This window comes from Colossoma macropomum, unplaced genomic scaffold (genome assembly GCF_904425465.1).
Source record: "Colossoma macropomum unplaced genomic scaffold, Colossoma_macropomum, whole genome shotgun sequence".
In the NCBI taxonomy this organism is placed as follows: domain Eukaryota; kingdom Metazoa; phylum Chordata; class Actinopteri; order Characiformes; family Serrasalmidae; genus Colossoma; species Colossoma macropomum.
The window spans coordinates 99,912-127,500 of NW_023495268.1; the positions used below are offsets into that span (position 1 = coordinate 99,912).

Consider the following 27,589-nt stretch of genomic DNA (forward strand, 5'->3'; position numbering starts at 1 on the left):
TTCTTTAAGAGTTATTCAGTGAAGGTAATGGTTCTGTTTAGAACCATGAGTTTTACATAGAACCATTTTATGCTTAAATGGTTCTTTGCATGGTTAAAAACGGTTCATTAGATTGATAAAGAACCATTTCAAAAAGTTTCTATATAGAGTCATATACAACACATCCTTCATCAATCTGGAGAACAATTCCGCCGTGCTAAGAACCCTTTAAACACGCAAATGGTTCAGTAAGTGTTCACTGTTCTATATAAAATCAATGTCTTTACTAAACAACCCCCCAAAAGCCATATTTTTAGGAGTGCGCTTCATATATAAGAGAACAACTTCATATGTGAACTGTGCAACTACTGACCATTTACTGACCATCTACTTATGTCAGACTGTCAGATGATTAACATTATGCACATTACTATGCATTTGTGTTAAGTTTAAAGCTTGTATTTGTTCTGTTTTTGTTTCAGTAGTCATTTTTTTTGTTTAAATTCTAAGAAGAATACCTTAAATTGTGTACATAGAAACTTATAGTTACTAAATTACTATATTTCAGAATAAATATAGTAATAACTATATATGTATTACTATAACAACTATAGTATGTGTGTTAATATAGTTATTATTTAGTGTAGTGCATCATTGAGGAGCTGTAGTCCTTGGAGGAAGTTCACAGCACAAGCTTTGATTGCACAACGCAAGCTTTGATTGCATGCATGCTAAAAGAACACAAAACCTCACTCTCCGTACATGAAGACGCTTCAGAAAGAATGGCAGACGCTTTAAGAAATATGTTTTTAGTAAGAGAGTGAAAATCAGGGAGACAGACATCAATCATGTCCAGGAGTGGTCAGTTCCTCCTGGTTCATCTTCCTTTGTCAAATACCTTCGCAATTCTCATATACACACACGTATGCACACTCGCAGAGCCCCAGGGTGTGGACCCACCTTCTCATCACTATGCGGTAGCATCTCTTGCTTTCTCTGGGAGGTGGGTGAATTCCCTACGCTGTCAGGGGCCCATTGCATTGTGCGTCCTACAGAATACCATATATATATATATATACAGAGGGATAGACCTCCTGAGAAAAGGGATGCATTGAACTACATAATTCAAATGTCTACAACATTACATCACACAAAATTGACGTTTAGTTGAATTCAATGCTTCACGTTTTAAATATAGATAGATAGATTCCAAACCCTATATATATATATATATATGTGTGTGTGAGAAAGAGGAAAGAGAGGGAGAGAAGAGAGAGAGAGAGAGTGAGCGAGCTCCAGGGTCTTTAGAGATTTATCACATCCTTCCTGTGTTTGTGTGCTATGAGGACATACCGCCATTGGCTGTGCTGCAAGCTATAGCATGGTGCTAACCTCCGGTCTGGCTAACAACACAAGGCTGAGTTGTGCAAAACCTCTTGAATTCAAGGAAGGACCCAACACATCAGCCCGCAGACTCAAGTGTAGGTACAGCAGCAATCACCTTCTAAATTAGCATTCATTCATTCATTTGCATGGTGAGTCATTCACTTATGGCCTATTGACAAGCTCAGCAATGACTGATGGGAGATTGACTCACAACTTGCTTTGATTCAAAACAAGATTAGTCTGCAATTAATAAACTGTAAATCCTTTGAAGATTTGATTGATTATTGATGGCCGAAGTAAATTCTCTTGATCGGCTCGATGGAGAGATGAAGACTGAGGAGAATGGAAGAGTGGCTGAGCAAGAGAAAGAGAGAGAGAGAAAAAAGGGATAGAGAGAAGGGGGAGGGGGGATGGAGTGAGCTGGAGAGAGAGAGAGAGAGAGATGGTGGAAAGGCTTCTGTAATTGGCAGTCAGTCTTTGTTGGAGAAGGCCGCTGGATTTAATAGGCTCTGTTGGTGACTCGAGCAGCGGGGTGAAAACCGTACACATACACACACATGAACAGACACGTATACCCCTCCCCCAGCCCTCAGAAAGGTGCAGAGTACCTCTAGACTGCCCCTCAGCAACTCTTACTAACCTCCCACTGCCCACTATATATTGATATATGTCACTGCTGTCGGAATAAAACCTCGTATCTCCATTTTTGTCGGTTTTCAGTTTTTAACATAATTTGAGAATACTTATTGTCCTATATATTGTGTGTAAATTCCATGATGAATGGAGCAACAGAAATGACCCAAAATTACTCGGAAAAAAAGCCTGGTTCCATTGACTTAAGTAGAGTATGTTTTTTTCTTCTCCTGTAAAGTTCTAATGTTGGAGATATGAGGTTTTGTTCTAACAACAGCAATACGTATGTGTATATATATATATATATATATAATATAATTATATATTATATATAATCTCTAAATATTACTGCAATATATAGTATTACCGGGTGTCCCACAAGGGTTTGTTCTAGGTCCAGTCTACAATATGTATGAATATATGAAACTACTCATATAATACTTTTTCTCTGGTCTGCAAACTTAACACTATACTATGTTTTTCAATGGCTTTTCTGTCAATGGATATACCTTCAATAGATTGTTGTTATTATCTGTGATCTGAACAAGGCACTTACTTGCTGCCTTCAAGATTCAAGCTCCATTTGATTCATAACAGAAATGTTATACTTTTTCACAGAAACAACTCACGTTAGAGTTCAAGTAGAAAATTCAGTTCAGTTGGCTTCAGTTTGTGAACAAAGTGACACCATTTACACAATTCAAGAGTGAAGATGGTGAATGATGTTATTAATCTCACCTAGGTTACTCTTTCAGTGAAGGATGTTTTTTCAGTCTACTTTAAAGTAATATATATATATATATATATATATATATATATATATATATATATATATATGTCTTGTAGCATCGGCAAGAATCAACATATGGGTGACCACAATTCTGCTGCAAAAAGTGTTCTTTGTTGAACACACCAGCAGAAAAGGACACACAGACCACTTAAACCATGGGGGAGGTCACCTATAGTTTGGGGGTATCTACTTAGATACAATAGGGGAAAAAGTCCTGATTGGACGACTGTCTGTTTATAACATATTTGTTTCCAACCAAAACATTAAATAAAATTACTACTATAGTGGAAATGGTAACAAACATTGGAAAACAAGCGTTGTTTTTCAGAGAACACAGGAGATCAAAAATAAGTTTCAGCCACGAGTCAGTAATCAGAGCAATGTCAATGAACAAATCATCGCAGATGAAACAAAAACCAAACAATGATGGAAGGAATACACTGAAGATGTCTACTAAAAAAAGATGTCAACTGCCAAGACACTTTTGTTGATGTCAGCTACACAGAAGAGCCTTTAGTGCTAGAAGATTAAGTCAAACAGGCTCTGAGATCATTGCCAAAGAAGAAAGCCATAGGAATTGATAACACTGCAGCAGAAATATTTCAAGATTCTGAAGAAGATTCGGTTAAAGTACTGACCAACTTATGCCAACAAATACAGCTAAATGGCCTTCCAATGGATCTGAAGGGGTCAAGTTAAAGGCAAATGAACAGATATTATTAAGATTTTAGTGAGAGATGTTGTTGTGGATGTGCGCTGGATCATTGAAAAAGCCAAAGAATTCAAGAATATTCAATATGTGTTTCTTTTACTACAGCAAAGTCTTCGACTGTGTTGACCATGGCAAATTACAGAATGTCCTAATTAAAATGGGAATACCAGGGCATCTCTTTGTTCTAATGAGGAATCTCTACACTGATCAACAAGCCACAGTTAGCATAGAAAATGGACAAACTGAATGGCTCCACACTGGCAAGGGAGTTAGACAAGGCTGCCCACTATCACCACACCTGTTTAACCTATTCGCAGACCATATAGTGAGAGAAGCAGGACTGGAGGAAGACAATCAAAGATTCGGACTTGGTGGAAGAAACATCAATAACCTTCGATATGTGGATGATACAACACTCACAGCAGAAAATCTGGATGACCTGAAGGCCCGGTAAGGAAGGTTAAAGAGCAGAGGGAAAAGATGGGACTTCAGCTCAATATAAAGAAGGCTGAGGTTATGATGACAGGAAAGACTGCTAACGTTGTGCCAGAAAAAATGTACATGCCTTTGAACTTTGGTGTTGGCAAAAACTTTTAAGAAAACCTTGGGCAGCAAAGAAAACAAACGAATGGATATTTGACCAAATCAAGCCTCACCTCTCACTTAAAGCCCAGATAACCAAACTGAAGAACCAGTTCACTGGAAAAGACCACTATGCTTGGAAGAGTTGAAGGTAAGGCAGGAAGAGGCCGACCAGCTACAAGATGGCTGAAGACAATCATAGGAATCATGAACCGGCCATTCAGAAGCCAGAAGACCCAAACAGAAGACAGGATGTTCTGGAAAAACACTGTATGGTATCCAGGAGTCAGAAACCACTTGATGGCACTAAATAATAATAATGATTAATGATCAATGATTTAAATATAACAAGCAAGATGATTCTATTAACATATGAACTAAAAAATATAGACTTTTTTTTTAACAGAAACCATTAGACCTTCTCTGAGGGACTAGAAGGCCCGAAAGGTTCCTGTCAATATTTTTCTATTCACATGATCACTTGAATACTTTGCTGCTATAAATGACCAAAGCTACAATTCAAATTTTAACAATACTATATGTGTTTACATTCAAATGAAGCAAAACGAAGGAAAGATGTGAGCATGTTTATAATGAGACTCTTTGTCAATGCATGTCGTGTCTGACACCCATAATGAACGCGCAGCCATGACCAAATGTTTGTCCAAAGGTGTGTTCAACCAAATGTGTGTCCATTAGACATAAGGGGGGGTGGTATGTGATCCATTAGGTGAGTAGAGCTGTGTGTATGTTATATAGTTTGTGTTTGTGTGTTTCTGGTAGGTGGTGTGTATATGAGACAGGAATGAAGATTGAAAAGTGGTGCGAGAGAGAGAGAGAGAGAGAGAGAGAGAGTGTCCTCCATTAGCTGTGTAGAACGCATGATGTGTGTGCGGGTGTTTGTGGCTAGTAGGGGAGGCTGAATTAAATGGCTTCCTCGCAGAGAGAGACCTGAGCCTGTCCTGCTGCTGCCTCCCGCCACCACACGCAATTAAACCCAGACACTGCCTAGAGAGAGAGAGAGAGAGAGGGAGAGAGAGAGTGTCCAGGAGCAATCCCTGGGAGAGAAAAGAGAAATCTCTCCCTCAGTGTGCTTCCACACGCCTCAGTGCAGGCTCAGACAGATTGAGTTACAAAAGTGCTGGACGCTGATGTGTGCGGTAGCCTTTCAGGTCATTAATAGTTTAGCACTGGCCTATTTACGTCCCTCTCTATTGCACGGCGCGAAGTTTAGAAAGGCACTAATGACGAGAATATATATATATACATATATATATATATATATGTGTGTGTGTGTGTGTGTGTGTGTGTCTGTAGTGTATATATATATATATATATATATATATATATATATATATATATATATATATATACTCACACACATAGTAACACTTTTAAATGTTGGCCACGCTCTCTCTCAGCTCATGTCTCTCACTCTTCCTCTCTCTGCTCATACACAAAAACACACCCTCTCCATGTACACCTATACACCTAGCCTCAACAATAAAATCAATCTACAATAAAAGTCCATAGCAAAACGAACCAAGGGCAATAAATGCTAGGAAGCATTACTATTACGGCATTTGGCAGACGCTCTTATCCAGAGTAACTTACAATTTAATCATTTTACACAGGTGGGCGAAGGTAGTGTTAGGAGTCTAGCCCAAGGGCCCAAGGACTCGCAGAGGGTGCCTGCCCAGGAAGTGGATTGAACCCCAGTCTACAGCATGAAAGGCAGAGGTGTTAGCCAGTACACTATACCAACCCTAAACCAACATGCCAAAACATTTCTTGAAGATGCTACTGTATATATATATCTCGCTGCTATTGGAACAAAACCTCGTATCTCCAAAATAGTAATCTTCCCGGAGAAGGAAAAAACACACTCTACTTTTAATGTAAGTCAATGGAACCAGACTCTTTTCCAAGTCATTTTGGGCCATTTTTTTTATTTGGTCAGTTTATCGTGAAATTTGCACACAATGTGAAGGCTAGTACGTATTTTCAAATTATATCAAAAACTGAAAACGTCAAAAATGGAGACACAAGGTTTAGTTCCGTCAGCAGTGATATATATATATATATATATATATATATATATATATATATATATATATATATATATATATATAATCTGTCTTCAGAGTGTTTAGACGCCAAATGAGTCAGATTGAATGAAGAGAGGTCGTGAGTTCATTTAAGATTCTCCCAGCAGTCCACGCGTTTCTGTTTGTTTGTTTGTTTGTTTGTTTTTGCTGGTGTTTGTTGTGTGCTCTGGCCTTAAGAAAAAAAAGACAAAAGCGAGAGAAGAGAAGAGAGGAGAGCAGGCCGGGTGTGTTTTTCTGCCTCTCTCAGCAGGGCGTGCAATATCGTTCCTCGCGCGCGCTGACACGCGCACCTGGAAGTGCCGCTATGCCGCTCGCAGCGCTGCACCAATTATAGCGCAACATCTCGTGCTGCCGTTACCATAGTAGCGCCGCACTCCTGTCCCGTCCAACTGCCCCCCCACACACACACACACACACACACACACACGCACGCACTCCCTCCTGAACCAGCGCAGGAACCGTGGGGGAGCGAATATCTTCTCATCCATCGCCCTGGTTACGGCTCCCTCCCTCTCTCCCTTCACACACACACACACGCCCAGTCACATGAGCGTCAGGCCACACTAGGCGCCCAGCGAGTGTGTGTGTGAGTGAGTGAGTGAGAGAGAGAGAGAGAGAGAGAGAGAGAGAGAGAGAGAGAGAGAGAGAGGTTGCATACCTTAGAGTACTGGGGCCTGGGTGGTGTTGATAAGGCTGAAAGAGTCTCCAGCCTGTCCCTCAGTGTCAGCCATACAGCGCTTACAGGTCACACACACAAACACACACACACACACACACGAAGATGCATACGCACACCCAACATTTTGGGATGATAGAGTGGGGCTGTAGTCAAGACCACTTTTGTTGAGTACAAGACAAGTCCATGACTATCACTAGTCTGTAAATTGAATGATGATAATAATAAAATAAAATGGAAAAAAAGAAGTGGTGTGGCCAATGAATAATAGCCCGATATTGACCCAGAGACTACTCTCTAACCTAACCTAACCCTAGAGTCCTCTTGAAGACTAGTGGAGTCTTGTTAAACACTAGTCAAGTCCTCTTAAAGACTAGTTGAGTCCTCTTAAAGACTAGTGGAGTCCTCTTACAGACCAGTTGAGTCATTTTTAAGACTATTAGAGTCCTCTTAAAGACTGTTGGAGTCCTATGAAAGAAAAGTCAAGTTCTCTTAAAAACTAGTGGAGACCTTTTAAAGACTAGTGGAGTCCTTTTAAAGATTAGTGGAGTCCTCTTAAAGACCAGTTGAGTTATTTTTAAGACTATTAAAGTCCTCTTAAAGACTAGTGGAGTCCTCTTAAAGACTAGTGGAGTCCTCTTACATACCAGTTAAGTCATTTTTAAGACTATTTGAGTCCTCTTAAAGACAAGTGGAGTCCTCTTAAAGACTAGTGGAGTCCTCTTACAGACCAGTTAAGTCATTTTTAAGACTATTAGAGTCCTCTTAAAGACTATTTAAGTTTTCTTAAAGACTAGTTGAGTCTTTTTATAGACTAGTTGAGTCCTTTTAAAGACTAGTTGAGTCCTCTTAAAGACTAATCGAGTCATCCTAAAGACTAGTGGTGTCCTGTTAAAGACTAGTTGAGTCCTCTTCAAGACTAGTGGAGTCCTCTTAAAGACTAGTGAAGACCTTGTAATGACTAGCAGAGATCTTTTAAAGACTAGTGGAGTTCTCTTGAAGACCGGTTGCATCCTTTAAAAGACTAGTGCTGTCCTCTTAAAGATTAATTGAGTCCTCTTAAAGACTAATCAAGTTCTCTTAAAGACTAGTTTAGTCCTCTTAAAGGCTAATGGAGTTCTAGTAAACACTAGTCGAGTCTTCGTAAAGACTAGTTGAGTCCTATTAAAAACTAGTGGAGTCCTGTTAAAGACTAGTGGAGTCTTGTTAAAAACTAGTCAAGTCCTCTTAAAGACTAGTAGAATCATCTTAAGACTAGTGGAGTCTTCTTAAAGACTAGTGGAGTCCTCTTACAGACCAGTTGAGTCATTTTTAAGACTATTAGAGTCCTCTTAAAGACTGTTGGAGTCCTATGAAAAACAAGTCAAGTTCTCTTAAAAACTAGTGGAGACCTTTTAAAGACTAGTGGAGTCCTTTTAAAGATTAGTGGAGTCCTGTTACAGACCAGTTAAGTCATTTTTAAGACTTTTAGAGTCCTCTTAAAGACTAGTGGAGTCCTCTTAAAGACAAGTCGAGTTCTCTTAAAAACTAGTGGAGACCTCTTAAAGATTAGTGGAGTCCTCTTAAAGACTAGTCGAGTCTTCTCAAAGACTAATTAAGTCCTTTTAAAGACTAGTTGAATCCTCTTAATAACTAATCGAGTCCTCTTAAAGACTAGTGATGTCCTCTTAAAGCCTAGTCGAGTCCTCTTGAAGAGTAGTCGAGTCCTCTTGAAGACTAGTTGAGTCTTCTTAAAGACTAGACAAGTCCTCTTACAGACCAGTCAAGTCGTTTTAAAGAACTAGTTGAGTCCTTTTAAAGACTAGTCGAGTCCTCTTAATGATTAGTGGAGACCTCTTAAAGACTAGTAGAGATCTCTTAAAGACTAGTGTTCTCTTAAAGACTAGTCGAGTCCTTTTAAAGAGTAGTGCTGTCCTGTTAAAGACTAGTTGAGTCCTCTTAAAGACTAATCAAGTCCTCTTAAAGACTAGTTTAGTCCTCTTATAGACTAATTAAGCCCTCTTATAGACTAGTGGGGTCCTCTTAAAGACTAATAGAGTCCTCTTAAAGACTAGTCAAGTCTTCTTAAAGACTAGAAGACTACTCAAGTCCTATTAAAGACTAATGGAGTCATCTTAAAGACAAGTCAAGTCCTCTTAAAGACTAATGGAGTCCTCTTAAAGACTAGTCAAGTCCTCTTAAAGACTAGTGGAGTCCTCTTAAAGACTAATTGAGTCCTCTTAAAGACTAGTTGAGTCCTTTAAAAGACTAGTCGAGTCCTCTTAAAGACTAGTGGAGTCCTTTAAAAGGCTAGTCGAGTCCTCTTAAAGACAAGTCGATTTCTCTTAAAGACTAGTTGAGTCCTTTAAAAGACTAGTTGAGTCCTCTTAAAGACTAGTCTACTCCTCTTAAAGGCTAATGGATTTCTCTTAAACCATTTGATGTAATAACTTTCTGTGAGGCATTAAACTCTTTAGATGTCTGGATCTCCACTACTATAAACTGTGAATGATTTTTTGTATTTCTCAAAGATTTAATTATACAGAAATTTTGGTGGATTCCCCAGTATGTATTCTTTAACTGCATCCAATATAAGAAATACAACACAGAAACAATTATTTGTTTTTTTTGCTTGAGTACTAGTCAGAGACAATGTCAGGAACAAAAATCTGGAAATATATCGAATTTTTCATAGCAGTTGGTCTCAGAAAAGACCAGAAACTAAATTTGGTGAAGCCGATGGCCGAGACCAAGATAAGTCTAAGACAATAAAGAAAAACATCTGGAGTCCAAGACTGGACTTGAGTACTACAGCACTACAATTGGCGACTACAAGTGAGGGTTAAATCGTTTCTAATGGTCGTGAACCTGTAGTGCAGAAGAGAACAAAATACAGCTGATGCTTAAGGGGAAGCGAAAACACACACACACGCTCTATCACTCTCCCCGGTGTCTGCATCCGCCTCATTCCTCTTCCATCTATCCGTCCTCATGCCCCCCCACCCCCGTATAGTCGGAGGGTGTGTGAGAGAGACAGACAGACAGACAAACAGACAGACAGACAGACAGACAGACATAGCCTACACAGAGAAGAAAGGCAAGTGAGGGAAAAAAGAATTAGATGCTCTCATTCACTCCTACACTACTAACAAAAATACTCTCACGTGACTGCTTTATCCCACACAGTCTATAAATCCTCCCTGCATGCTCCACACACACACACACACACACCACACCACACACACACACACACACTCACACTGAAGTGGGAGTGAGGATATTTGACTGGTCATTGACTTCACCTTAAACAGCCCATATCACTCTTCTGAAAAGTCAAAAACTGACGCAGTTTATAGAGGACAATATGCTGCAACAAAGTCAATTTGAAATCTTTCTTTTTTTCTCTGAGATGTGCATTGAAAGTTGCCCACTGAAAATCTTCAGCTGAAAATGTTATAAAGAAGCACTTTCAGTTTTCAGGTGAAAAATCAAAATGAAAAATAATTAAAGAGGCCTAAAAAGAAATGTCAAAATCTAAGATTTGTGTTGTGCGTATTGATCATCCCAATCGATATGCACAACATAAAACAACAGATTCAAAAAGTCCCAGTTAGCACACCAATGACATCAGTAGCCTCCGTTTTTGAACAATTTATAGAGTGAAAAATTCAGTCCACTGCAGTTTCGCTCTGCCCGATGAAGTGATAACGAAGGTTTTTGTTTTTTTTTAACCAGACTACTTTTTGAATGAAGCGCAACACAGAGCAGCCAATCAGAGGTCAGTTACATGTATTAGTCTTAAAAGCCTGTTTAACTCTACAGGACAAAGAAAGGTTGGAAAATAGTGAATGTTAGAAAAAAATTATGACTGGTTTTGGAACACAAACCCATACGAATGTCGTAAGTACACCTCAGTGAAAAATAAAAAATACAAAAAAAAAGGAGAATGTGGGCCCTTTAAGTTTTGGACTAGAGCTACAAGGCTAATGTAGCTAACAAGCTAACAAGCTACATGACACCATACCTGTTAGCATCAAGCAAACTAAACATCTATTTCATCATACATTTGCCTCAAACCACACTGATTTGTTGAGTAATCTAATACAGACTTCCTTATCTAGCACTGTGTATGATCTGTAAAAATGGACAAAAATGGACACATTGTGTAGCTAAACACATCTTTAAACCTGACTTTTGTCCATTTTCATAGATAACAGAGTTAAGAAATCACATAAGCAAGAGACTCACATAAACACTCAACTTGGTTTAAGGCATGTATGTGATATGATTCAGGCATGATGCTAATGCGCTTCTATACCTTGTTAGCTAATTTAGCCTCATAGCTGTAGAGCAAAACTTAAGAAGTCAGCTTCAGATACCAAACATGTCTTGGCAGATTGACCAGTTTTGGGTGTAATGAGGGGAAAATGTTGAAAATCATGAATGACACACTCTAGTTACATATTCCATCATGTATTTTTGGCACACAAGGTTTGTTTCTTTTGTTTTGCATTATAACTGCAAAGCTAATGTAGCTACCAAGCATGAAAGCCAATACTCCACCAATTAGCAATGTACCAACAGCAAACCTAAATCATCACACACTTGCCTCACAAACCACAGTGAACTGTTAAGTAATCTTAGACAGATTTGCTTATCTAGTAAGTGTATGATCTGTATCATGTGTCAGGCTCCAGTCCTCACAGGCCAAAACACTACAGACTTCAGCATGGTGCCTCATTAAACAGACCTGATTCAGCTCATCAGCTAATTAGCAAGGCCTTCATTAACTGAAATCAGCTGTGAACTGAATGTATAGGTGGCTAATTAGTTCACTATATGTTTTCATTACTTGTTAGCTGCACTAGCCTCATAGATCCAATGCAAAACTAAAGAAGCAAACTTCAGATCTCAAACATATCTTGGTTGATCAACTACATTTGGTATAAAGGGGAAATTGTCATGACCAGTCATGGTTTATAATATGAATGACATAATCTGGTATCATATTCCAGGGTAGATCAGATATATTTGGCATCCAAAGCAGGCCTCCTGTGTCTCACATTAAAGCTACAAAGCAAATGTAGCTAACAAGCATGGAAGTCTATACACTGTAAGCCTTTTATAGATAACAGTATGTCATCCAGTGTGAGAAATCACATACACAAGGGTTTACAACTGGACATGGTTTGTTTAGGCATGCAGTTAGCACAACGCTAAATGGTGCAGTATAAGATTCTATTACTCATTAGCCACAATAGCCTTGTAACGTCAGTGCAAAGCTAAAGAAGTAAACTTTAGACACCAAACTTGGCTGATCATACAAATATATTTGATGTAGTTATATTAGATTTTTGGCTTTATTGTTTTTTCTCTACTTCTGTTTTTATTATTTTTCAAACTCATTGTGTTTCATAGCATGAATGACACACTGGCTACATATTCCAGGTTTGATTTGTACCTCTATTTATTCCAAAGTTGAGGAGAGCTGCAACCTCAGAGCTGTTGATTTCTGACACAGATACATGCATTCATTTATCCAGTTTACAAACGCAGCCCCCAGAGTAGTGGCTGTGGAGACGCTGGCATCGTAATGAAGACCATTACACACTTCAGGGACTCGAGCCTCGTCTCTTTTGCCAGATTTAACTGGGGAAAGCCCCCCCGTCCAGGCTTCAACAGGGAAACAGAACAGAACACCAGCGTAACTGACATAACGGCTTACGGTCACCCATCTAAGATGGCCGCCGCTATGTGGGGCTTCCCTCAAGCTTCAGTTTTTTAAATGACGATTTCGAGGGCACAAAAATGACCATCGCAAGCCAGGCAGACATACAACCGAATAACTCTCTGAAGAGGTTCAGTGGGAGCTATGTTCGGCCTCTTACAGGTCACCAGCCTGCCCACCACACCCTGATTTCCGCTTGACCAATCGGTATCCAATAGGGCAACGTGACGTGGACAGTAATGATCTGATCTTTAAATGCCACAGCCTGGTGTTCGTACTCTTTTTTCCACTTGTCTCCGCCGTTCTCCAATGAATTCTCCGATGGCTGAACGACACTGATTCTGTTTCACGATACAGAAAATAACACTAAAGGCCTTTGTTTTCTGCATGTTTGGCAAAAGTGTTGCTACATTACCATGTTTTCCTCTCTCGTTTCATCTGTTTTGATATCAAACAGGGATTTGAAAACCATAGTTTTATGACAAACTAGCCCCGCCCCCTTCCAAAGAAAATAACATAACATAAAAAAAGCCAAATCCAGACATACTGAGGCAGTCAGTAAGAACATTGGTGCTAATTGTACAATAGTGCTCTGGATTAATAACTAGCTTTTAAAACAGAGTCTTGAGTTTACATTCTCTAACGCAAATACAGCATTCCTCCACACGTGGACAAACAGAAACACAAAACACGTAAATTAAAATGATTGTACATTTTTCTGTTTGGCGGTTAAGAGTTCCCGAAGTGTCCGACAAAGGACGTGACTCTAAATAAGAAGTCAAACGGTTCCAGAACGGAACATAGAGAACAAACGGACAAACGGAAAAAGAATAAAATAATAATAAAACTAAGCAACGACATGCTGCCACGGCAGTTTATTTTTGGTTCAGAAGAAACAGCTTCGTTCTCATATAGTGCCTTCTCTTCTCTCCCCGTTTGGAGAGATTGTTTGTTTATTTGTTTCTGTATTTGTGGCCAGTGTTTACAAGCCCGCAGCAGTCCGAGTGGGCGGTGGCATTGCGGTTGATTGGCAGTCCATTATTTTAAGCGAGGCAAAGTCCAACTCGTGCGATGTCCTACTGAAACCAGCGGAACGGAGCTCCGGTGGGCAGCATCACCTTCTTGGAAACACAGGAGAGTAAACAAGGAGGGGAGGGATAGTGGGGGAGGAGAGAGAGAGAGAGAGAGAGAGAGAGAGAGAGAGAGAGAGAGAGAGAGGACAGTGGTGGTCAGTGAATCATTCATTTTAGGCCGTGTTTTAAAATAGTCACAGTTATCACAAATATATCGTAACTGTTGCAAAAAAACACTTGCACGTCCAAAAGGAAACTTAACAGGGAAAAAAAAAACTCTCTGAACTCATAATGGAAGATAACAGAACTGGAATATTTTCTGAGTAATTTTGGACCATTTCTATTGCTCCATTCACTATGAAACTTAAATATATTGTAAAGGGCAGATGACATTTTCAACTTTGTTAAAAAAAGACAAAGATATTGTTCTGACAGCAATAATATGGGTTATTGTTATACATTATACTCTGCAAATACTGTAGTAATACTCTGTATTCAGTGTTAAGTTTTGGTTGGAAACAAAGTGGTTATAATCTTCATACACCCAATGGAAAATTAGCGATTTGGATGTTTTTCTCCATCATATCTAGGCAGGTACATGTGAATTCTCCCGTTGGTGAAGACCTTTGGCGGGCAGGACCATTTTCTTGGGAAAAAAATGTCACTCTAGCCCTTCTGAGGGTTCTAGATACATCACTGACAGTGAATACGAGCCATAGCCTAACTAGGTTTCAGTCAGTTATGTAAAATGGAAAACAGCAGTGTCAGCTCTCTGCCAGGGTACTTTATGGAAGAGTCATTGTAAAACTGCTAAACAGAATTTAAAAAGTATGTGTGTTACAAGCTTCAAACAAACACAGAATGTCTGATTCAAATGTCCACATTTAAGTTAGAACAGCCAAAAAAGTCCATGCAAACCACCATTAAGAGCTAACATACTACTGCAAGCTCCATAGAGGCGCTAACAGAAATGAACATTATCACATAGGCTACGTTCACATTACAAGCCTCGTTGTTCAAATCTGATTTTTCGCTCAGATCCGAACTCTCTGACACGATGGTTCACACTCGTTTAGGTAGCTGATTCAAATCTGTCATTAATGTGAACGAACCGGCGTCCTGAAATGACCCTCATGTGCACATCCTACTCAGTAACGTCACGTGAATGAATCACGTGCATCATCAGCACAGACTAACGAGCAGAACGAGCTTCGCTGTGAAGATAATTAACTCTGATCGGCTCTCAGCTTCAATATTAGAGCCAGACGAAGGTGAAAAAGGTGAGATGAGCTGCTTTTCCACTGTTTACAGGCTTCAACTTCTGTTCGGCGCTGCTGCCATGGTAACGCTGAATGATGGAGCACGCGCAGTGGAAAAAAAGCACATGAATTCTGATCTGAGCGTCACATTAAGGTCGCATGGCCACGAATCGGATACGTATCTGATCTAGGACCACATATGAAAGTGGCTCAGGTCGGATTTGAAAAGATCAGATTTGTGTGTCCACACAGCCCTGAAAACATCAGATCATCAGAGTCACATTAGGGCAAAAAATCGGATTTGTGCCACTTCAACCTGGTAATGTGAACGTAGCCAGAGAGGTGTTTTTTCCCATTCTTTGACATTAGTTTTGATATTTATGGCCTAAACCAAAGGCCTATTTATGATAGTCACAGCCACTAAAGTTTTGTGTACAGTGTTTTGTAGTGCAAACTCAAACCTGTCAATACAGATTGTGAATCTTTTGTAATTCATCATTAAACAGTGTAATTAATTGTGTAATTAAGCAAATCCTTTTAAACAATAGTCTAATAACAGGATGACAGTGAAAGTCTACAATTCAAAAGGTAGAAGTCAAGGTAAACATCAGAGAAGAGAATAGAAAATAGGACAAACCTCCCACAACTGGCCCCTAACACCTGCAAAGGGTTCTCTTTTTCTTTTTCGCTTTCTCGCTGCCTTCCTCTTCCTGATTTTCCCCCCTATTAGTCACATTTACTCTCATACCCCTCCCCCCCAGACCCCTCCTCCCTCCCTCTCCCCCTCCCTCTTACTCTCTATCTCTCTCTCTCTTCCTCTCTCTCTCTCTCTGGGTCTGCGGAGTTGGACTCTGAGCCTGTGGAGCTGGCTGAAATGCCGCAGTAGTGGCGGATTTTTCCCAGGCTGCCCTGAGGGTGTGGGACGTGCGAGGACTGGCGGTGTGTGTGTGAGAGAGAGAGAGAGAGAGGCAGCGTTTCCTGGAAAAACTAACCGTCGTCACAAGAGAGAAAATGAGGGGAAGAGAAAGAGAGAGAAAGACAAAGAACTTGCTTCATTATGAAGTAATGCGGCCAAATGATGATTTCACATTATGTGACTTAAAGAGGAACTTGAGAAAATTCAATGATTTAGATGTAAAAAGTTTTCAGAGTGGTTTGATGTGATATTGTAGAGAAACTTAATGACACAGATTTCCTTAAAGTGGTGGTGATAGGAACCAGGGGTCACAATGTCTACAACACAAATATATTCATTTTATTCACTATCCAAAACCACTCGCTTTTTGTTGTTTTTCAGTTTTTGATATAATATGAAAATGCCTGTTGTTCTTTGTGTCTGAAGAGTGATAAAGAACGTAAGTTGCTTCTTACGTTCTTTATCACTCTTCAGACACTTTTCTGGTTCCTGTTACCACCACTGTGAGCAAGTCTGACTCAGTGAGTGTCTCAGAATGGAGCATTTCACATCAGCCCACTCCGAATGACTTTGTTTACATCTCAGCCGTTTAATTGTGCACAAATTTAGAAGAAATGGTGGAATTCCCCTTTAATAACCTACCACACACACCCATTCCCGAACACCCTCTCCCACTCCCTCATTACTCTCCCAGATAGCTGACAGGACCTTGGCATGTCCACACACACTCACACCAAAGTGCACGCACACGCACACACACACGCATACACACACACACACGCGCACACACACACACACACAGTGCTTCCCTTATCCCTCCCTGACCCCACTGACAAGCCAACACAGATGGACTCCCGGCAAGCACACGGCAAATCAGACAGTCCATGACCACACACACACACACACACACACACACACACACACACACACACACACTCACACACACAGACACACACACATTAAATGTGCCCTACCCACGTACCCAAGTTAATATGCTATCAGAGACAGTTTTGTCATTACTTTGTGCACCCACCTCTTTTACTTTTTCTTACTACACACACACACACAAACACACACACAAACACACACACACACACACACACACAAACACACACACACACATAAACACACACACACACACACACACACACATAAACACACACAGGCACTGTTCCTAAAATACCTCAACTGTCTGAATGCTGCATCTGAATTTAAGCTCCTTGGGGAGGGGGCGGGGCTTGGACAACTCTTTACAGCCCCTCCCACTCTGTCTCCGCCCACTCCCAGTCTGCAGCTGTCAGAGACTTCAAGTGGAAAACAGTACGGGCACACAATGCACTCACACACACATACACAGGTTTGTTTTTATACAGTGTCAGACACATGAGGTCATGAATTTGTGCCATATGTATTGTATATGAGTAATTGTATATTGGTCTGATTGGCTTTGAAATGTTCTACATGTGCTGTTATAACAAATACCCAACCAATAAGATTGTGTCATATCTATCTATCAGTCACAGGCTATCTCTCTCTCTCTATACTATATATATATATATATATATATATAGATAGATAGATAGATAGATAGACAGACAGATAGATTAGCCATAACATTAAAACACTGACGCGTGGGTGGTGTCTTAGTGTGTGTCGTGCTGGTATGAGTGGATCAGATAAACATCTCAGTGTCACTGCTGGATATCCAGCTAATTGTGTCCTGTGACCACTGATGAAGGACTAGAGGATGACCAACACAAACTGTTCAGCAACAGATGAGCTATCGTCTCTGACTTCACATCTTCAAGGTAGGAGAGTCTAATAGAGTGGACAGTGCCTGGTTGGTGCCTGTGACTGAATTACAGCCATGATGTGAAGTATTTACATGTATATATCACATATATATATATATACGTATACATAAAACTCGAGAGGTTGTGTGTAAGTGCTCTACTGCTTAAATACAACAGTTCATCTAAATAAAGAAAAATATTTAACCTAATTAACCTGAATGTGGTTTTGTTCCTGTCAGTCTGTAAAACATTTTAAATCCCATCTTGTTTACTGAATTGAATTCTGTTCATGTCTGACAGGTTCTTAGTTCGACGTAGGCCTGTGGTCACACTCCTGAGCTGCAGGTCAAATATCATCTTATAGAGATCATCTAATGTGTCCATTTTCTGTTTTTGTATGTGCTGAAGTAGAAACGTAGTAACAGATAGTGAGTCAACACTTGCTCAACCAGTGCTCAGCAGAATGATACAGCTACTGTGAGAAAATGCTGCTCGACCAATCAAGACTGTCTAATCGGCAACTAACTGTTGTATTCATATAAGTATCTATATGTAATATTATGTCCCACATGTTTGTATGTATGTTAGTATCTATATATGCTGCTGCCGGAAGAAAAGCTTGTATCTCCATTTTTGTCGTTTTTGACATCATTTCAAAATGAATGATGCTCTTTACATTGTGTGTAAATTTAATGATAAATGGATTAAAACAAATGAACTAAAATGACTTGGAAAAAAGTCTGGTTCCATTGACTTCCATTAAAAGTAAAGCAGGTTTTTTCCTTCTCCTTTAATGTTATCTTTTGGAGATATGAGGTTTTCTTCTGACAACAGAGAAATAATAATAATGTGGCGTCCAGCCTCTGCCTGCACTCCCACGTCTTCTTCTTTGCTGATGCTATTAATAATATTAAACAATAATTGGCCATGTCTCATCCCAAACCTAAACCTAACCATAATCTTAACCTTTATAACCAATAAAAATGCTTTTTCAGCTTTTCTCTTTGGTTTTATACAAAGTCCGGACATTTCTGTCCAGAAAATGTACAAAAACAAACTCACACAGCTGCACACACTCATCAGTTTAGGAAGATATAACCCACTTTAAACACAATATAGCACATGCACACACGCTCCCACGGACACGTCAATACATCAGCCCTAAACCCAGCGAAATGTGAAATGGACACACGCAATTAACACACACTCAGGCCGACTCCCCACAGAACACACACACATTACACACACTTTTCCTTTACCCATCAATAAAACCTTGCAGGTCCTCCGATCCCCTGTAACCTTGTGGATTCCCACCACCACATCAATATGAGCCCCCATCATATGTAGAAATACATCTACACTCACACCGTATATACACACACACACACACTGCAGTCAATACATGCAAGCAACCCCCCACTGTGACATCAATAAAGGCTCTTTAAGCCGTGTAAGCCCCCCTGCCACCATCAAGCAGCCTGCCTGACTGTCAATAATAACACCAACGCACACATATACACAAATATACACATTCACATACAAATCAGACCCACAGAGACCAGTTATAACCTGCAACACATTCATTTAAAATCACGAACACCAGACAGACGTACACACATGCGCACAAACCCCTCTAAGCCCCTCCACACACCAACACTGCCGTCCCACGACCCCCTGTAGTGCCCAGCCTTTACAGCTGAAAGCCTCACCAGAGAAACTGAGGTGGTCAGCATTCACATGTAAGTGCACAGACAGGAATACGTGGTGACATGCAGCGACCTGTGCAGATTGTGAGTATAGAATCATTACTTCATTAAATACTTACAAATCCTCAATTATTCATAAATGGCCCCTCTCGGCTACGGCCATTCACTAATGTTTACACATACACATATGGGTTTGTTTTTATACAATGTGTGGACACAACGTGTCCCATATGTATTAGATGTATATATCGCCGCTGTTGGAACAAAACCTCGTATCTCCATTTTTGGCGTTTTTCAGTTTTTGACATAATTTGAAAATGCCTTTTGTCCTTTACGTTATGTGTAAATTTCATGAAGAATGGACCAAAAGAAACGGCCCAGAATAACTTGGAAATAAGTTTGGGTCCATTGACTTACATTAAAAGTAAAGTATGTTTTTTCCTTCTCCTGTAAAGTTACTGTTTTGGAAATACGAGGTGTTAAACAGTGATATGTTAGTTATGTATATGTAATAATTTTAATATGTCTCATATATCTTGTACATATGCATATATATATATATATATATATATATATATATATATATATATAGAGAGAGAGAGAGAGAGAGAGAGAGAGAGAGCAAGGTTGTTATACAATGTCTGGACACAATGTGTACATATGCATATATGTTAGTTACATATATGTACACACGTGTGTATAGCTGTTGTCAGAAACCTCTTATCTCCATTTTTGTTTTTCAGTTTTTGACATAATTTGAATACCTTTAAATTACCCTAAATTGTAAAAAAGTCTGTCTAGCTCCATTGACTTACATTTAAAGTAAAGTAGGTTTTTTATATGTATGTATGTGTGTGTGTGTGTATATATATATATATATATATATATATATATATATATATATATATATATATTAAATCTTTTGTCACTTTTCAGTTTTTGACATTGAAATGGCCCAAAACTACTTGGACAAAAAGTCTGCTTCCTTTGACTTACATTAAAACCCTAACCCTAAAATCTTATCCTACATTTAACCTTCATTTACTGTTTTTTATTGGTCCTGACGTTGTTGATTAACCCTATTTTTCTCTGGTCAGTACACAGCCGAGACATTTCTGTCCTAAAAATGTATTTAAACAAACACGCATGAACACACAAATTATGCAGACACTCATGAGCCTCACAGTGCTGTGAGGACAGGGTTCCGAGCCACACTGACACCTGGTGCTCCAGATGACAGTCACGATGACCAGATGGACTGTACAGGGCTAGCACACACACACACATACACACACAGACATACTCGCAAACACTCGGACTCATATTTTTTCATGCATAATCATCACTGTCACACTGTACCCTGCGTACACGGTTCTGAGAGAAATGCACAGTTTTCCCGTAATTGCTGAAAATATGTGTCTAATTTAGAACTCCTGTAGGAAGTGTTTTTCTAGGACACCAATTATAACAGGTCACTAGAACTGAAACATAAACAACTTTGAGCCCCTGTTTACGTAATCCAAAAACCTGATCACTTTCCAAAGACATCCACAGCTGACTTATTTGCTATTCATCTAAAGAAGAGAATGAATGATGGCTTTACAACCTGGGCTGGATTTGCTTTCACTCTGCATCGATGGCCTGAGGCCTCTTACTCATCACTTTAAATGTTAGCGACTTGGACATAAAAGTTGAGGTCAAGTGGAAACTTGCAAGTGATAACACAGGCACTTTGTATGGCGTAGCTGAGGTATTTAACTTCTTCCTTAGAGAACTGGACTGGAATAACATGTCCATGCAGTTCATCCCTTAAACCTTTAAACTTATTACACAAAATATTCATTTTATTCATGAACTGTATTACTGTTTTAAACCATTACACTGTACAATGTATATGAGGTTCATCATTTTGATTTTGTATACATTATTTTTCCATTTTTATCCAATGTTTGATAATTCTCCCAACATATATGATGTGTTTATATGACGTGTAGACACAGGAAATCTACATACATAAATAGATGAGATAAGATAGGATAAGATAAAGAACCCCAGCTGTTAAAATAACTGGGCAATTATGTACATCATGGAGTTACAGCCTCTACTGCTGCATAAAGACTATACCTATATGTTTTAACAGAGAACAGAGTAAATGTTGATATTTTAAAGGGGTAGTTTGACTGAAAGTGCTAACAGATCTGGCTACCAAAGAAAAATTTAGTTGCCACCATTTAGTAAGATTCCTTTGCATAATGCTAACTGGTGGCTGCTCACTTTCACTTCTATTAGCAACATCAGCAATTTTGGGCAATACTGTTGTATTTTTGGTTAAAGGTAAGTGTAATTAATTTAAACAGTTAATTTGGCAAAACAGGCTAAAGATAGAAAGACAGCAGGCACAGCATGGGGTGCTCGAATGCAGAGACGCATTTAGGAGGCCTTATTTTTCAAACCATAAACTCTTTAACCATTGCTGGCTTTAAATATGGCATCGCAGCCCTGAATGAAATACTTTTGGCCATTTAGTAAGTCACAAATTTCTTTGATTACAAACATCTGAGTTTTTGTCTCATATTACCTGATGGACTACAACTACTGTAAACACTAGAAGTTGCTTCGTAAGTTGGATGATAACACTTGAGCAGCCAGGAAACGCTGGGCGATATAGTGCCATGCTGTTAGAACAGCTTACGAACTACAAATAAGTGACTACGTCTTCCATGATCACTTAGACCCGACAAAACATTTGAATGGAGATGTGCACACATGAAAGTCCCACACTGGAACTGTGATCTTTTCCGTATTTGCACAAGACTAATTTCTTCTATCCTGCCTGCCGCCCAATGACAGCTGGGATAGGCTCCAGCACCCCACCGCGACCCAGAAGGATAAGCGGTTTAGATGATGGATGGATGGATGGATAATTTCTTCTAGCATGTGCGACAATAGTGTCACACTGTACAGGCAGGATATGCTCAGAAAAGCACACTGTGATGTAATTTTTAACAATAAATATCACTATACTTCCCACTTCTAAGCATATGTAAAGTCAAATATTCCATTCACACAAATTAACGATGCACCTGATTCAGCCTATTCAGACATTCACCATCTGCTGTCATCAAAAAAAGGACTTCAATGATTTAATCAGCTGATGAATGAAAGTCTAGGATTAGTGCCAACTATCCATATAATCACATTATAACTGATTGTAGATAAGTGCTCTAAGTTTCGAGACCTTCCTAATGGATGAACAGCGTCATGGTTAGGGAAGAAGTGAATTACATTACTCCTGGAGGTCAGCCACTGCTGTATCTACTAGGGTCCACTAAACCAGTGTTTCCTACGTTTTGTCCTGGTGTTCCCTGATGTGACCCTGTTTAGCAATTTTACTGCTCCAACACACCTGATTCAGCTCATGAAGAGCTTGATAATTAGATGATGAGGAGAATCCAGTGTGTTAGATGAAAGGAAATAAACAGAGCAGTGCGGGAGGTTCTCCAAGAACGGGACTGGGAAACACTGCACTGGAGTGGTAAATACAGATACTACAGAGAGTGACCTTTATTATGAAAATGACCTGTGCTGATTCCTAACCCATATGTTAGCTTGTTCACATTGTCGTATTTGCAGTTGCAAATTGTGACATGCATTTATGAGAGTTCTCTTACGCTCTCTTACCTGATCTGAATGGGGTTGACAACCACAATGCTTTGCAGGTTAGCATATTAAGCAATACCTACTTCTGTAAGCACAGCAATGGAATCAATCCACACTTATTAGCAGGGTCTGTCCTAACACTCTGAAATGGTTCCAAATCAGACTGCCCTCAGATCTCAGTTCATTATGTTCACCAGATGCTATATTTGCAATACTGGGACAGCTGGTGTCACTATACATATGTACATATGTTTTACTGTAGCTTCTGGTCAGTTATTGCTACTGTGATGGCCACCGTTGGAGACTTTGCTATTGAATGTATCTTTTGCTACAGTTCTCCATCCAACACTGCAGAACCTTTTTCTCTTACGGCAGCAAAAAAGACATGATAATAGGGACACACAGGGACCTCTTATCTATTAATAACCTTATTTGTGTATAGCACTCTTTATATACACCGATCCTTGCTTCTATGCTCATTGTCCATTAATGTTTTGCTGGTCTGAGTGGATCAGACACAGCAGTGCTGCTGGAGTTTTTAAACACTGTGTCCACTCACTGTCCACTCTATTATACACTCCTACCTTGTCAGTCCACCTTGTAGATGTAAAGTCAGAGATGATAGCTCATCTGCTGCTGCACAGTTTGTGTTGGTCATCCTCTAGTCCTTCATCAGTGGTCACAGGACGCTGCCCACAGGACACTGTTGGCTGGATATTTTTGGTTGGTGGACTATTCTCAGTCCAGCAGTGACACTGAGGTGTTTAAAAACTCCAGCAGCACTGCTGTGTCTGATCCACTCAGACCAGCGCAACACACACTAACACACCACCACCACGTCAATGTTACTGCAGTGCTGAGAATGATCCACCACCCAAATAGTACCTGCTCTGTGAGGGTCCATGGGGGTCCTGACCACTGAAGAACAGGGTAAAAGGGGGCTAACAAAGTATGCAGAGAAACAGATGGACTACAGTCTGTAACTGTAGAACTACAAAGTGCACCTATATAGTAAGTGGAGCTGATAAAATGGACAATGAGCGTAGAACCAAGGAGGTGGTCATAATGTTATGCCTGATCGGTGTATTAAAAAGCAGCATGACTTTAAGGTTTTGTGCAAAAACAACCATAAAAATTGTGTAACTGGAAGAGAATTTCAATCAGAAAGTTCAATTCTAATGGAAGTTCAGTATATCTAGCAGGTTAACACTTCCAGGCATATTATACAGTAACTACTATTAATTATAAGGTAACTATTACACAATTAATACGCAAGTTATAACAGTTAAAACCAGACTTGTCAGCAGGCCTTCCACATCATTCATGAACAAACACCAACAAATACCAACAATCGAATACTGCCAGTTAGCTTTATACTGTTCCATGATAAGAACTGGCATGCCAAATGAACCAGTGAATGGGGAGAACCTTCTAGAAAGTGTGAACAGCGAAGAACCTTCTAGAACAGTGCGAATGGGGCAGAGCATTATAGAACAGTGGCAATGGAGAAGAACATTCTAGAAGAGCAAGAATTCTAGCATTCTAGGACAGTGTGAATTGATCAGAATAACATAACATAGTATAAGGTTCTAGAACAGTATAAATTTGGAAGAACATTCTAGACCCATGTGAATTGGGATAAACATTCTAGAACAACTTAGATCTGGAATAACATTGTAGACCTGTGTGAACTGGGAAGAACATTCTCGAAAATTATGAATTAGGTAGAACATTCTAGAACAGAGTGAATTGGGAAGAACATTCTAGAACAGTGTGAACTGGGAGGAACATTCTAGAACAGAGTGAATTGGGAAGAACATTCTAGAACAGTGTGAACGGGGAGGAACATTCTAGAACAGTGTGAATTGGGAAGAACATTCTAGAACAGTGTGAACTGGGAGGAACATTCTAGAACAGTGTGAATTGGGAAGAACATTCTAGAACAGTGTGAACTGGGAGGAACATTCTAGAACAGTGTGAATTGGGAAGAACATTCTAGAACAGTGTGAACTGGGGAGAATATTCTAGACCAGTGTGAATTGGGGAGAATATTCTAGAACAGTATGAATTGGGAAGAACATTCTAGAACAGTGTCAATTGGGAAGAACATTCTAGAACAGTGTGAACTGGGGAGCACATTATGGAACAGTGTGACTTGGCGAGAATATTTTAGACCAGTGTGAACTGGGGAGAATATTCTAGAACAGTGTGAATTGGGTAGAACATACTAAAACAGTGTGATTTGTCAAAGAACAATCTAGAACAGTAAAAACTGGGGTGAACATTCTATACCAGCATGAACTGGAGAGTACTTTATGGAACAGTGTTGAGTGGGAAGAACATTCTAGACCAGTGTGAATTGGGAAGAACAATCTAGAACAGTATGGGTTTGTTGGTGTTTATTGGAGAACGCAGGGTTGGTGTGCTCAAGTCTTTCAGTTTAAGGAGTCTGAGGGAACATGTAGAGAACAAACAGAAGACGACTGCTGTGAGCACTGAGTGCTGGATGATCTTACCTCCAGGCCTCCGGCTGGCTTCTTCTTCAGCTCCTCGCACTTTCTGAACTTGCAGATCTGGTGGCCGGTCTTGCGGTTGCGGCAGCTGCTGCACTGCTCGCAGTTGATCCTGCGCCGGCAGGGCGGGCACAGGCCGCAGCGCTTGCGCTTCTTCTTCCCGTTGGCGCTGATGGCCGACGTGATCTCGCTGTGGGTCTGCTGGTGCTCCGTTGCGCCCGTCACCTGGGACAGCGCTCCGTCTGCCAAGAAGACTCCCGCCGGCGTCATGATGAAGAGGCCCGGGTGGAATGGAAAGCCACCTCCCACTCCCCCGCCATTGCTCAGCAACGGGAAGTCCGTCACGCTCCCTAACGAATCGGAGGCTGAGACTCCTTCCATGTCTCCGCTCATGTTAAGACCAGAGGAGTCAGAGACAGGAAGCAGCATGCTGGCCTGCCGTAAGAGCTCGGCGGCCTGGGCCAGATGCAGCCCGCTCGGAGAGTCCAGCAGGCCGGACAACAGAGCCCCCCGGTCCAGTTTGGTGAGTCCCACTTGGGCTCTGTGTTGGGCGGCTGTGGAGTGGGCCTTGACCCCTGTGGACACTAAGGAGCTCTGGGCGAGTCTGTTAGCGTTAGCGTTAGCGACAGCGGCTGCAGCGGAGCATGTTGCGATGTACTGGGAGAGCGCCCGGGAGTGTTTGAGGCTCTTGTTGAGTGGGGCGCTGATGATGCCGCTCCGATTCCGCCTCTCCACCACGGGCGACGAGTCTTCTTCACCGCAGCAGCTGTCCCTGGCATCCTCATCCTCTCTGGCTTGGTTTCCCTCCATCAACCCCCCACTGCCAGACATGGCCCACAGCACGAGGGGGAGGGAGAGAGAGGGGGGGAGGAGGGGTGAAGGGCAAAGGCAGAGGGCGGCAATGTTCTCCCTCTGATTGGTGTGCGGGGAAGAGTGATGCTTGCCGAGGTGAAGAGTCCAGCAGTCAAGTGTGCTCACCTACAACAGACAGCACGCCGTGCTCACAGGCATTTTATTGGGCTGTCCACTGTTAAGACCTGGGGGAGAGACGGAGAAGTAAGACAATGAATGTTCAGTAATGACTGATCTCTCGAAATGTCTCCATTACTCAACCGCTGACATGTAAACAAAGTCGTTCAGACTCACTGTGGAAATATTTACCAACTCTGATTTCTTTTTTATGAGGTGATGGACACCAAAGGTCACGATGTCAGCTCAAATATAGCCACTTTATTTACCACCAAAAATGACCAGTGAACCTACATGTGTCTCCTGAGGTTTTATATTCAATGCTGTTAATGATAAAACCAGAAAAAATAAGGTTTCTTATAGCTACTGTTGTGCCTTATAATGCCCAGCATGTGCCTCAACTCCATTACTTTTAAGGCCATATCTCAAAACTATCATAAAACAATGTTTTCAGGCATCAGGCAAATTATTCATAACCACTTTGTAACTGCTAACTGCCTGTAAGGGAGCTTTTGAAGGTGTTGAAGTCTTCAGAGGTCTGGTTCCTATCACCACCACTGTAATCAAGTCAGACACGGTTAGATTCTCTAAAACAAGAGCATTTCACATCAAAGCACTCTGAATGACTTTGTTTACATCTTAACCACTTAATTACGCAGAACATTTAAAAAAAATCAAAGGAATTCGCCTTTAACCTGAAATTAGAATCACACTGCAGTTAGCATTTAATGCTGAATACAGCTAAACTGGGTGACAGAAAGAGCTCATCTGTAATATACAAAGACATATATAATGCATAGAACTGAGATGGTACGATATCACATTTTATTCTCTGATACCGATACTAAAACAATGAGCATTGGGCAATATAGATACTATGTTTCTTCTTCAAAAGCTACTAAGCTTTTACAATGTGCTATTTTTTAATTGACGCACTGCACTTAAGATGAGCATCTACCCAAACGCTCAGAAAGAAATGCATAGATAACAATATAACATCGCACAATATGAGTATGCGCCGTTTCACAGCAGATTTGTTACAGTGTTGGATCAGATCAGACAGCGAGACTCATTGATACTGACCATTTCCAACATACATCCACAAATTCTAACTGACACAATGAAAA

At 40.4% G+C, this 27,589-nt stretch overlaps 1 protein-coding gene across 4 annotated transcripts in view; it reads right to left on the reverse strand.

The window, feature by feature from the left end:
* Positions 1-12,287: 12,287 nt before the first annotated feature.
* Positions 12,288-27,589, reverse strand: part of cxxc5b (CXXC finger protein 5b) — an 18,818-nt gene continuing 3,516 nt past the window's right edge. For 3 of the 4 annotated variants that reach the window (XM_036561781.1, XM_036561779.1, XM_036561780.1), the window contains exons 2-3: positions 25,497-26,530; positions 12,288-13,694 (exon numbers count right to left, since the gene is read on the reverse strand). In XM_036561781.1, the coding sequence (XP_036417674.1) occupies positions 13,650-13,694; positions 25,497-26,324 (873 nt within the window). In that variant the 5' untranslated portion in view covers positions 26,325-26,530 and the 3' untranslated portion in view covers positions 12,288-13,649. The remainder of the gene's footprint in view (positions 13,695-25,496; positions 26,531-27,589) is intronic. The other variant, XM_036561784.1, reaches the window with a different exon arrangement.